Genomic DNA, 13,045 nt, shown 5'->3' on the forward strand with positions numbered 1-13,045 from the left:
TACCTGGGATTCCAATATTCAAAATTATCAAAGACATGTATGTATGTGTGTATATATATATATATGCACAGTATGACCCATTGACCACCTGAAAATCAATTATGAGCAAAGGTAATGCAGTTGCAATTGTTTTTCCTGTATATAATAATGGCAGCATGTCTATGCTGAAGGCGTAACATAGATATATGTGGGGAATACTGGAATATTTAATAAAACAAAGGAGACATTGGACTGTAATAATATTTTAAAACCTATCCGTTTTGCTAATCCTTGAGTGATCTTGGAAATGCTACCTTTGATCAACAGCTGTTACGTGTAAGGGAATTACAGTATATGTTATAGCTAACATTAGCATTTTCTTCTTAATTAGCAGTGCATTTTAAATGCTTGTTTGCTTTGATTTCAGCATTATTTTATTATAATGAAACTATTAAAAGGGGGAGGCAAAAATATCTAATAGTGAGGATCAAAGAACAGAATGTTGATTTACAGATCATTTCGACCTATCAGTTCACAGAGAGTCACTTGGCATTTTTCTTTAATGATGCATATACTTGCTTCCTCATTTGCTATTGGCATGAGATTTCAATAAGTAGGCTATGGACTGGCAGGGTGGCCCTGGGGATAAAACACAGTCGAGGGAGAAGATGGGAAAGTATTCTTTGTGTTGTAGACACAGAGCTCTCTGTCTCTCTCTGTCTGTCTGTCTCTCTCTGTGTGTGTGTGTGTGTGTGTGTGCGCGCGCATGTGTGTGTCTATCTGTTCGTTCTCTCTCTCTCTCTCTCTCTCTCTCTTTCTCTCTCTCTCTCTCTCTCTCTCTCTCTCTCTCTCTCTCTCTCGTTATATTACAGAGTCCTTTTACATAAATCCACCATGCAGTGGCCAGGCAGAGATGCTTTTAATGTCAATAGTATAAGAAAATAAATTTACTTTTTAAACCCCTACATCATTTTAATTTTACTATAATTAAAATCAAGTAATCATACACTTCATGCTGTGCAATGAGCACTAAGGAACTTTGCCTGGAGAGTTAACTGAGCCATGCTTGAAGGTTAAGAGCTGTGGCAAAAAGGTCAAAAAGGAAATAATCTTAGTCCCTTTCACTGGGTTAAGTGTTTCAAAAAATTCAAAACTGCATTGAATGAGTTTAAAGTTGACTATTCTGATATTGGTATTCCATTCATGCTGCAGCTAATTCATTGGCACACTATCTTACGGCATTTAGCAAAGCAGTAATGATAACTGTTGTGGAATTATTTTTCAAAAAAAGACAGTTTTAAAATCTGACTTTCATATTTAAATATAGCTGGGATGAAAGATTTTGGAGAGAAAAACCCATTTATCTTTGCAAGCAAATACTTTAAAATGTGTCTATTGCCTTAGAGAGGTAAATAAATAAAATTCTGTTAGAAATTGTCTGCATTTGAAGCAATCCACAAAATGGAAGCAGGTGGCATAGCAGATAACATATGCAATTGTCAAAACTATGAGAATAAAGAAGGATCCTAATGGATAAGAACAGAGATTAGAAACATGGTCCTTATGGGCACCTGCAAGTCTCATCTCACTTAACTTTTAAAAATGTATTTTAACATAAATAAATGGAAAGCTGACTGTAAATCAAAGTGTTACCTTCAAGATCAATTTATTTCCAATAATGTCTGAGATTGTCATATAGACTACATAGGGATTCTTGGAAAATAAGTGATTAGAGCTGTAGCCCAGTTGTTTTCCCTGGGAATTTGCCTGTTAGACAGAAAAATAATCAAGAATATTGGCAAAAAGTGTAACTGTAGAGACAGTGGGATTAAATCACCATGTTGCCTTCTGGTTAATCCTTAGTTGGGAAATTACCAAGAAATCCCCAAAGTTATAAATTAGATTGCAAGGTGGACTGCCCGAAGAACAAAATAGAAGATTACTTCCTTATTATTGTAAAAAAAAATCCCTACACAATTGTGTCCTACTATGGTAAGCATTTTGTGAAAGCACTTTCAGCATGCTTTCAAAATTTCAATTTGGCTCAGGGCCCCAAAAGTCTGCCTTCCTCTGGTTTAAGCATTGAATAAGTAAAACATGTAAATGAAATAATGATATAATAAAGTGCCTTTTATTTGGTCCAAAATTGGCTACTTTGATTAGCAGTGGCTCTTCATGTATTTGAATAAAGTCATCTGTTATTTGATCCTTTAACTAGTTCTGGGTACAAAGCTTTTTATATGTTTATGCTGTAGACCCTGAAGAATTTTATGTTAATTAAACTTGAGTCCAATTGTACTGCTGGTACTACTTACAGTATTAATGAGCAAAATGTTTTCTATAGTTGATTTAACATAGTGCTGGGAAATGCAGTAAATTTGTTGCACATTTTTCTGCCACTTATTCTTCATCTAAATACAACCATCGAAAACTGTAGACTTTTACTTAATTGTACACCATTTATACTGTGAGAAATAATGTGAAGTCTCAAATCGAGAACACTGTGATTCAGTTGCACCATTAAAGCAGAAGATGTAGTGGCCTTCAGGGGACTAAGGCCCTTACAATGTATGCATGTATTCGATTTTTACACCTAGGCAGTGCTTTTTTTGTAAAGGAAAAAAAAAGTGCCGGAACTCACACACGTCATACAACCCGCCTTGTCTACCCTACAAGGTTCCATCCAAAAAAGGTGCCGGAACTCCGTTCTGGGCGTTCTATGAGAAAAAAAAAACCCTGCACCTAGGGGTAGTGGGGGAACACCAAGACTAGATTCCTAAAAAATGAAGATAAAGTAAAAGATTTTGGAATTGATCTCTGTTAGCTGGATCTTGTGAACAAGGCTCTTCATTCAATACATATGCTACCAAGCACAGTTTTGTATCTGACAAAACAAATGGCATAGCCCTAAATGTTCAGAGATTATGATTACTGTATAGATCTTATTTAAGAAATCCAGTATTTTATTAGCTGTTATTTTTTTTCTAAAATAGTTATTCCACACTACTTAAGCAATTGTGAAATCTCTAACAAAGTTTATACAGATTAGAGAGAAAAGAAAATGACATTAGCCACAGATGTTACAGAACTATATAGAATATGAGCCATCAATACAAATTTAGTTGTCTGCTTGCTTCAGTGATCTTAAGTTACAAGAAGTGAAGAAAAGCTAGCATGAACACAACTCCATGTCCATTTGATTATTTTTTTTTAAAATCTGTAAGAGATTCATATGTTGGAAAGGGATGTTCAGTCATGTATTTTAAACTTAAATCTCTTCTTATCATGAGTGGAAGCAAAGATAAAGATTTTGTAGAGAGGCAAATGATGCTGCTCATTAATTAATCCAGAGGCTCAAGTTTCACTTAACTCATTTTCATTGCAATTTGTTCTCTTCATGTGTTTGTCTGTGTGTTTATCTCATAGAGTTCAGCTGACCAAGGCGAGACAAAAAGTGTTCAAAGCAGCCAACCTTCAAAAATGATCCCACCCAAACAGCCCTTGTATACAATGCCACCGCAAGCCTCATCACCTTATCCTGGCTTGGGCTCCTTCTTGTCCCCATCGGATCTGCAGAGTTACCGTGGTCACCCTCACCCCAGCCTCTCCAGGACCCTCAGTTCCAAACCCATGTTGCCCAGTATCAGTGCCTCGCCACCTCCTTCTTTCCAAATTAGCCCCCCTCTCCATCAGCAACTCTCTTTGCATCACCCGCAGAGCTCCATCCTCAACCAGCCCCTCAGCATGCAGCAGGTCCCCCAGCAACCTATTTTGTCTCCTTCTATGGCACTACAGGTACAGCCCCCCATGAATTCTTCACCACCAGGCCAACAGGTGAGTGGCTGAGTTCTGAAGCGACCATTCTTAAATAGGTTGTGCATGTTTATAGCTTGCTTAAATGTGATACTAGGATCTGCGAGTCTCATATAGTATTTACTAATTTTAGCAATCCTGCTACTCTGCATTGAAAGTTGTACGAAAAGGGATTCTGGAAGAGACTGACTGAGTCCATACTATGTGCCAGCCAAACAGAAGCCTGTTTGACTTAGTGCATTATGTGAATCCAGCCAGTTATGGTATAATTAATAAATCACGGTTAACCAGAACTCAATATAAGGAGTTGCTTTCAGGCATTTGTTTGTTTGTTTATCTAACTAACTAACTAACTTATTTGCTGTCCATCTCTTGGTTTGAGGTGCCTCTCCAGGGATTCCATGGAATTTTACAAGCACTCCAAGCAGTGCCATTTCCCATATGTAGCAATCCTGTTTGTAGTCCTTGTCTTATGACTATTCATTTAGCAAACATTCAAAATTGTAACATGCTCAAAAAAGTGACATCCAATCAGTCTTCACACTTAAAACTGTTTGTAACATTTTATTAGATTATAGAATAAAATACAAAAATACAAAAGCAAATAATAGGACACAGTGGGGAGGGAAAACTGTTGCAGCATCCCCACAGTCATGTGATTGCAATTCTGGCCCTTGGCAACCGGCCTGTATTTATGATGGTTGAAGCATCCTGAGATCATGTGGTTGCCATTTACAACCTTCCCACCTGGTTCCTGGCAAACAAAATCAGTGGGGAAAGGCAGATTTACTTAAGAGTGAGATTACTTAATAGCCAAGTGATTTATTTAACTATTTGGGGGGGGGAAAACCTCTCAAAATCTGGCACATTCACATGATGCTCACTTAATGACCCATATCAGTTAGTGATGGAAATTCCAGTTCCAACTGTAGTTGTAAGTCAAGGACTATCTGTAATGCCTTCATAGAATTCCATGTGCTACTTTTATAGTTTCCAAAGTATCTTCATGTTACATTCCTAAAATTTGGTAACAATTATTTGGCAATGTAATTTTCTCCTACTTAATTTTATTTTTTGCTAAAATAAGAAATACAGTGGCCGAAGCAAGTTCCTTTTAAAACTGCTTTGCCTTTGTCCAAATATTTGAAAAATGTGACCTTACTAGCTTTTACAATCGTGTTCCTATGCATCTTGGTTCCTATGGAAGAAAATCTGTTTTTTAAATAGTCCCAAAGGAGCTTTCCAAAGGCAACTGGACTTTCTTGTTTCCAGTTGCCTTTTGGAAAGCACTTTTGGGATAACCATGACTGGGAAGATTGAGAATCTCCCTAGAAATATTTTTAAATAGGATTATTATTCCCCCTTCAAGCCAAATAAAAACTTCCTATTCCTCTACTATAGCAATCTCCAACAAAAAATATGAATTTGTTATTAGTGCATAGCGGTAGGAGAATGAACGCTATAGACAATCATTTATAATTATTATTGTTGCCTGCAAACATGAACTATGATTTTGATAGCCCCTAAGTTGCCTTTTATAACTGGGTGGGATTTTTATTTATTTATTTAATTTGTATGCCTATTTCTAGTATTTATTTATTATTGTGGCAAATTACGGTGTAGTGATTTAAATCAAAATGAGCTATGGATTATTCAGTGGGAAGTTGAAGTCGCAATAAGTCAAATCCCAGTTCTCTAGAGTACAGTAAGTGAACTTCAACCTGGAGGTTTGACAGTGGATGTTTTCCATCATTGGTTCTGTCAAGCTAAATTTGGGTAGAACATCTTTTTTAAATTTTAATGATTGCCCTGTTTTGAGGTTACCCTGATTGTTGTAAATAAATAAAATAATGATTTGTTTATTTCCTCCAGGAGCTTCACTGGGATTTAAATTTAGTTGTTATTATGGTTTCAGCTTTCCCTAGCTATATGCCTCCAGGTATATGGAGACCATGTTTTTGAGAGTGCCAAGTTATCGGCATTCATAGCACATCTGGAAGGTGCAGATTTCAGAAAACTCGATTAGGGCAATATCTGAAACAATATTTCACATAGAGTCTCTCTCAAGTTTTTTTGGAACTACTAGAACATGGCTTCTGTTAAAACTACAATGCTTATGAAGATTTTTCTTGCCACGTTCTCATATATAATCAGCTATTGTAATATATTATAGCAGTGAGAGATGCAGTTCACGTGGGGGGGGGGGGAAAGGCTATAATTGCAAAGAAAAAAATGATAAAGGGAAAAGTATTAGTAAGACAGTAAATGTGAGATGATTTTTTTTCAGAACAATAGTTTGTAAAGCTAGAATAAGTGAGAAAGCAGCAAATTGTTTTACAGAATAAATAATCTGAAATAATCTTGAGCACGTTCACAGTTGTTCACATATCAGCATACTTGGTTCATCTGGGATTTCCCCCTTTTTAAATGTTTTCTTGAAATGGTTATATGTATAAAACCAAACTGTTCTGCCAATACCTAGGGTTCTAACTTTCCTATCTTCTGTCCTTGTCTTCTGTTTTTAGGATTTTTCACATATTTCATCCGAGTTTCAGAACAGTGTTGGACCCCGATCACCTGGTGCATCAAACCCTCCAGGAAATACTGACTGGGACAACGATTACTCCAGCAGAGAGTGTGGGATTAACCACTGCAGGCCAGTAAACAAAATAAAAAACTCCTAACTTGTTTAGTAGGATTCTGAATTGCGTTTATTTACACAATTGGAAATTTATCATTTAAGGTCACAAAGAGAGAATAATGAAGTAAACAAAACACCATGTTCCAAAAACATACATGTTTCCTTTGAACATGAGTGCTTTTATTTAGATTTTGCATTTCTAAGAAAAAAAATCTATTTTGTTCCCAAAACAATTGCATGGATTTTCAGAGTAAAACAAACTGTATTTAATCTAACAGAAACAGAAACTTTAACTTTCCTTTTTTTTATTTTTATTTTTATTCAAAAGATTAATTTTCTTTCTTTTTATTAAGAATTGGTCTGTTATATTTAGTAATATGGGCCTTGATACCTCAGCAGTTAAAAATGCTGAGCTTGTCAGCTGACAACCCAGATTTGAGACCGAGCAGCACATGACAGAGTGAGCTCCCCTTATTTGCCCCAATTCCTGCCCACCTAGCAGTTCGAAAGCATGCAAATGAGAGTAGATAAATAGGTACCATTTTGGTGGGAAGGTAACAGCGTTCCATGTGCCTTGGTATATAGTCACATTGGCCACATGACCATGGAAATATCTTTGGACAATGCTGGCTCCCTTGGCAGAGAAAAAATGGAGATGAGCACCGCCCCCTAGAGTCAGATACAACTGGACATGGGAAAACTTTACCTTTATCTAGTAATATATCTAAGACAGGAAGATTTCTCTGATGAAGACTGAGTGACAGAGCTGATTAATAAGAGAGAACAAATAGAAAGATGGGTTAATTTACAAAAAACCCTCTACTCCTCCTTTACCATCAACTGGCTCCAGCCTTCTCACTTGCCTACATAAGACTTCTGCATATGTACAGTTGTATAAGCAATCCAAAGTATTGATGTACCTCCATTTATTATACCATGACAATAATTCTTTACAATATATGCTTTAAATCATTTATGTCATTCCACTGTAGCCATTATAATTTTCAGTACCATCATAATTTTCAATGTTCTTTTTACTTACCATAGAATCTTGGGGGGGAAAATTGATTTTCTAAAATCAGAAAAATGGAATACATTACTTAATACAGTAGTAGGCTATTTTAGACCACTGGTCAAAGGCTTCAGCATAAGGAGGACAAAAACTAAAGATGGTGACAGCAATTATGCTTTTAAAGCATTGCCCCATTTAATGTGTGCTGCCCCACAAACCGCAAATCTGTGTCTTTTGGAAATTGAAACAGCCAAGACATGAAACTGTCTGGATTTTGCTGTCCTAGCAAGGAGCATTTTAGCCCTGAAAGATGGGGCAACTTTTTTTTTTTTTGCAGAATCTTCTGAATGTGTGTGCTTAATGTCATTCTTTACAACATGACATGGCTTCCATTTGCTATCTTGTTTTTCACCAGAATTCCAGTAGCCTAAGGCCCTTGGAGAAATCTGAATTGGGATACACCATGAATTTGTTTTGCTAAGATGGTTGTTTACTGGAATAATATTTGTAACTACACTCTAGTTAAAGCTATTGCTGTGTTTTCATTGTTCTTCACTTGGTTTAAATATATTAGGCTTCTTGTCAATATTCAAGCTTCACTGGCTGGATATCTTAACATAATTTTACAACTTAGGCTGTGTTTCTTAAACTCTTTATGTAAAGAATTGTAAACCTGGCCTTGGGAACGGAGAAGAAATGAGTGAACCATTAAAAAGGGAATTTCAAAAAAATCCTGACAAAGAGGAATGTGTGATATAGAAACTCAAATGAATCCCATCTTGATTATCTTTGATATACTATGGGGTAGAAAAAACTCTTAACAGGTTTTCAAGATTCTATTATTCTACCCTTCAACAGTAAAAGGTGTTCCTCGAATCTCTGCTATATCTGTTTCTTGATCTAGCCTACCTTGAAGGGCTGACACACGGATAGAGAGAATGCATGAGAGCACTCTGGAATATATAGTCTGAATTGTGTGTTAAGGCTGTGAAGCAAACCACACATATTGCTGATTTGCATACAGTCAGTTTGTCCAAACAAAAACAGACCACACTAATTCATGTTGGAAACTGGAAGATGCAGACAAAATGATATAATCTTCCAAATCACTTGAGTAAGTGAAGAAATATCTTTAGAGGAAAAAAGGAGCAAATATAAACATGGGAAAGGCACTTAGTTGAAATTCAATTATTTATAACAATATCCATAATGTGTTTGGGAGAGCAGTTTGTAAAATTAATGAAGCTCTAATACTGGAGGACCATGCTATTCATGTTCATATTAATTCTATGCTAAGGGTAGGAAGATAGAACATGCTAAGTGCAGACTGTAAAAAGGACAGATAAATGAATTATGAGAGGGTGGATACCATAGATACCTTTGACAAACAAGTGCTTTAGTATATTTTCATTCCATAACAGAGGGCTGAAATTCATTTTGATCTTCGATGTATTCACTTAAGTATGAACCTACTACAGGCACATAAAAAAGAGTAGAGCCATTCAGTTTTTAATAGAGAAAGGATATACAGATGAGGCGACCTCTGTTATCTCTTACTTTTTTCTCCATAGTCTACTTCCAGCATAAAAATTTAGTTCTGGAGAAAATTCTTGAATCCAAGAAGATACATTGGTTGGTGAAATGTTTAGTATCACCACATATACAATACTGTACGTGCTTTATTCCATCTAAAATGCAAGTTTATAGCCTGCTTTGTATTGATTAAGAGATACCTGTCATGAAACTGTACAATAGTTAGGTTTGACACTGATTCTCACTCTGATAGTCCTTTTCTTTTTTCCAATAAGGCAAAATTATTCATTCATTATGAAATGCAATGAAAGGCATATTTTCATCTGGAAAATTGTGAATGGGTTGAAGGGATAGGGTTAGACAACTTGGAAGTTGCACAATTTAATTAGCTGAAATTCTTCCATGAAGCTCTTAAATGGGGAAAACAGTTATGGGTTTTAATTTGATAAGGCTTTCAGAATTTAGCTGATTTTGCAGAAATCTTCAGTAACATTTAGCATCAGATTAGCTTTTCCATCTTTTTGTGTGAGAGAGTGAAAACAGACTTTAGAAGTCCATTTGCAGCAGCGTATTTCTATGAGCCTGTGTTATAAAGCAAATCCATATCTATTAGCATTCAGTAAGTATAAAATATATTCAGGTCAGAATGGTAGAGCCATTCATTACCTTTTTTATTAAAAGAATAATCAGAATTAATCTTTGTCCTAGTCAGGTTTTCTAAGAAGGCAAAACACACCTTTTTGCTGCTACAAACTGTGGAAGTTGACAAAAAAGAGAGAGAATGTTTCCTATTAGGAAAAACAGGCAAACTCAGATAACACTGCTAAGTGTAATTAGCAGGGAAATGGGGGAAGAGGGGCAAAGATTAATGGATTCTTCACTGTAACTTTTCATAATTGTCACTAAGAGGAACAGCACAATGGCTGCAAATAAGGAAGCCAATTTTGTTCTCATCTAATATAATTATACTTCCCAAATCATTGTGTTCCATATTGGTCAGATTCTACCTTGAGTACTGCAATCCAGGGCTGAGCACCATGCTTTAAAAAGGATTTGAGCTGAATAGGATTTGAGCAAAGAAGAAGGAGGAGAATCTGAGCAATATAGGAGCAACATGACTCCTATGAAAGTGGCGGAAGAAACTGCATAGGTAGCCTTGAAAAATAACAATACAATAATATGCGCCAGATGGAGTGGAAAGCAGAAGAACTTAAGATTTGTTCTTGGTGTCCCAGGATGCAGAAAACAGAGTAATGATTTCAAATTAAGGTAGCATCTGAGTATTAGGAATGGAAGAGCAATTCAAAGGTGGAGTACCTTTCCAAGAGTGGTGATCCTCTTCACTAGATGTCTTCAAGCAAACGTTGGAATGCTTTAACATGCATTTCCACACTGAGCAGGAAGCTAAATGCTGTGGCCTACATGGCCCTTTACAACTTTGATACTAAGCTGTATCATTTCACCACATGAGTAGGAGGTATAGCAGTTCATCGGAGTCCCAGGTTTAGAATGGATTTAGAAGTATAATCATCACATTAATTTTTTACCTGAAGTTGTAGCTCAATGCCAGTCTCAGTTAAGTATAACAACAGTGAATTATTTAGGTAGATTATACAACAAATGCAATATAGTAGTTGAAAGTGCACATCCACAGTTTGCATCCATAGTGATGTCAGCTGTAAGAATAGTTACTGGCAAACTGTAGAGAATGAAAACATTTTATTATGGATGGAATGTAAGACTTGCACATTTTAAGTCATTCCATTTAGTTCTGTATTGACTATCCGATTGACAGCAGCTCTCCAACTTTACAGATTCCCCCACCCCTGTAAATGCCAAGAATTCAGCCTGGAACCTTATGCATGTAAACTATGTATCTTAGCACTGGTCTGGTATCTTTGGGCTGTCATTTTTGAGGATTAACACCCAAAGAATGATGCATCACCTAGAATTGTATTTCCAGTCAGTTGATATGTAAAGGCCTGTTCTGAAACAAATAAAAAATAACAAAGCCTGGTTAACCGTTTGAAAAAGGATGGCAATACATCAGGCATGCCACTTGTGTGCTCTGGCTGACCCACAGGCTTCTAAAAACAACAGCTGCAAATGCTGTGATATCTGGAGTGCCAGTTGGGCATTGGAACAGAAGCCATATCCTCCACTGTCCTGTGCTACTGCTCCAAATGTGAAGGCTGAGTGTTATTTGGGTAGCCAATCATGCAGTTCATTTTCAGCCATAGCCCATGCCCAGCTATGATTGACAATGGAACTATAATTGGTCTTATCTCTGTGGTAATGGGCAGCATCAGTACTGTAATGTCTGAATAGCATGCAAGGCTTGGATGTTTTTTGGTTTTGGTGCTTCCGAGTCAGTTGCCTCCAGATAGGTTAATGAGCTAGCCTTATCTGTAAGCAGTTGTTGTGCTTGTTCCTTGAGAATGTCCTTATAGTGCCCTTGCCATATATGGGTGAATTTCAAGCAGAAAAAGACAGATTGTTGATTTTTAATTTCCGTACAGTCTCTTACAATGTGGACTTCACAATGCACAGGTACAACACATGGGTACCTGCTAGTCTCATGGTTGCTATGCTGTTCTTTTTTAGCAGCCTGTCACAATCTCACATCCCCTCTTTTTTCTTCTTACAGCATGCTGCCAAGGGACAAGTCACTCTACCTCACTTAAGCCTTGACATCTCCATTCTGCAAAGGTGAAAAGGAAGGACACTTAAGTGAGTCTGTGACACAGGCTACCCAGGTGGGCATCAAGCAAGTCACATGGAAAAGAGAGCATGGCTTCATATTTTGATTCTGAGAGCAGCCTGTCCTTTGTCTTTTCTATCTTTTCTTCCTCCTTCCTTTCTTCCTTCCTTTCTCTTCTCAGAAGTCTACTGTATGTGGAAGCCAACCATGCATAGATCATAAAAGAGCAAAATTGATAAAGGTTCACCCATCCCTCACGCAACTTTCTTGCTTGCTACCAGCTTAGCTAAGGACCATTTTCCTAGCGAACTGCTTTTTAGATTCAGCACAGACTATGGCACAGCACTCAACGGCATTAGCTTGGCTCAGCAGGAGAAGATGCTCTTACGATGACTTGCTAAAAGGCACTAAATTTTGTGCAAGACAAATGTGAAGTCTGTGTGAATATTGTACATGCAAAGGCCTTGAATGTCTGGCAAAGATTTAAATTCAAAATAAAAACAAAACTATTGTTTGGAGAATGGGTGGACATAGTAGCTGGGAAGCAAAAGTGCAAATATGAGAAGGAAACAATGTGAAGAAAAAAAAAGACCATGAAAAATATAATTTGTTGGATAGTTGTAAGTAGCTTACTTAAATGTTTTAGAAGTGTGCTAAAGACATCTTTAAAATTCTTTTGTGGAAGAAATAGTAGTTTACTTTATAGTAAAAGCATTTTATATTAATTGTAGCACATTTTTTAGTTATACATAGAATGGAGATGTGTATAAAAAAAACAAATGAAAAAAAAAAACCTGCCAAACTCGTTTCTATTATTTGTACAGCAAGAAATGGACAATTTATATCCATGTTATATGGCATTATTATATTTTTTCAGCCATATGTCCATCTATTTAAAATTGCTGACAAGGATTTTTGTCTATTTATGAAAAAAATAGAAAGCAGAATTACAGTTTATGAAAAGTGCGTTTTCCATGTTTTTTTTTTAATTATTTTTTATTTTCTTTGTGGTGCTGTTTATACAGTACCTGCACATTTTGACTCACAATGCTTATCTTACCTTTCTTTATAATAAAACAAAAAAAGTAGAATCCAAGGTGTCACATTCTTTTGTGGGGCATTCAAAGATATAACTCTGAGTTGCCATTTCTCACTAGTGAAAGTACTGTGACATATGCTTCAAGCAGATGTATTTGCATCACTTCTATGGTTATGGGAGTATCTGGGCACACATGAAATTCCTTTGCTCATAAAGCATACTTTCTTCACTTTAGTGGAGGATTAAGAACACACAAAGTGAATGCATTTGCAGAATTGCTTTTTGTTTCAAAATACACAGGAGAACCTCCATCATCACACAACACAG

General features: G+C 36.4%; 1 protein-coding gene across 1 annotated transcript in view; it reads left to right on the forward strand.

The window, feature by feature from the left end:
* Window positions 1-12,758, forward strand: part of TOX2 (TOX high mobility group box family member 2) — a 213,930-nt gene extending 201,172 nt beyond the window's left edge. The window contains exons 7-9 of the mRNA XM_015813786.1: window positions 3,406-3,813; window positions 6,318-6,448; window positions 11,626-12,758. Of these exons, the coding sequence (XP_015669272.1) occupies window positions 3,406-3,813; window positions 6,318-6,448; window positions 11,626-11,662 (576 nt within the window). The 3' untranslated portion in view covers window positions 11,663-12,758. The remainder of the gene's footprint in view (window positions 1-3,405; window positions 3,814-6,317; window positions 6,449-11,625) is intronic.
* The last annotated feature ends 287 nt before the right edge of the window (window positions 12,759-13,045 follow it).

This window comes from Protobothrops mucrosquamatus, unplaced genomic scaffold (genome assembly GCF_001527695.2).
Source record: "Protobothrops mucrosquamatus isolate PMUCROS unplaced genomic scaffold, P.Mucros_1.0 scaffold194, whole genome shotgun sequence".
NCBI classification, from domain to species: domain Eukaryota; kingdom Metazoa; phylum Chordata; class Lepidosauria; order Squamata; family Viperidae; genus Protobothrops; species Protobothrops mucrosquamatus.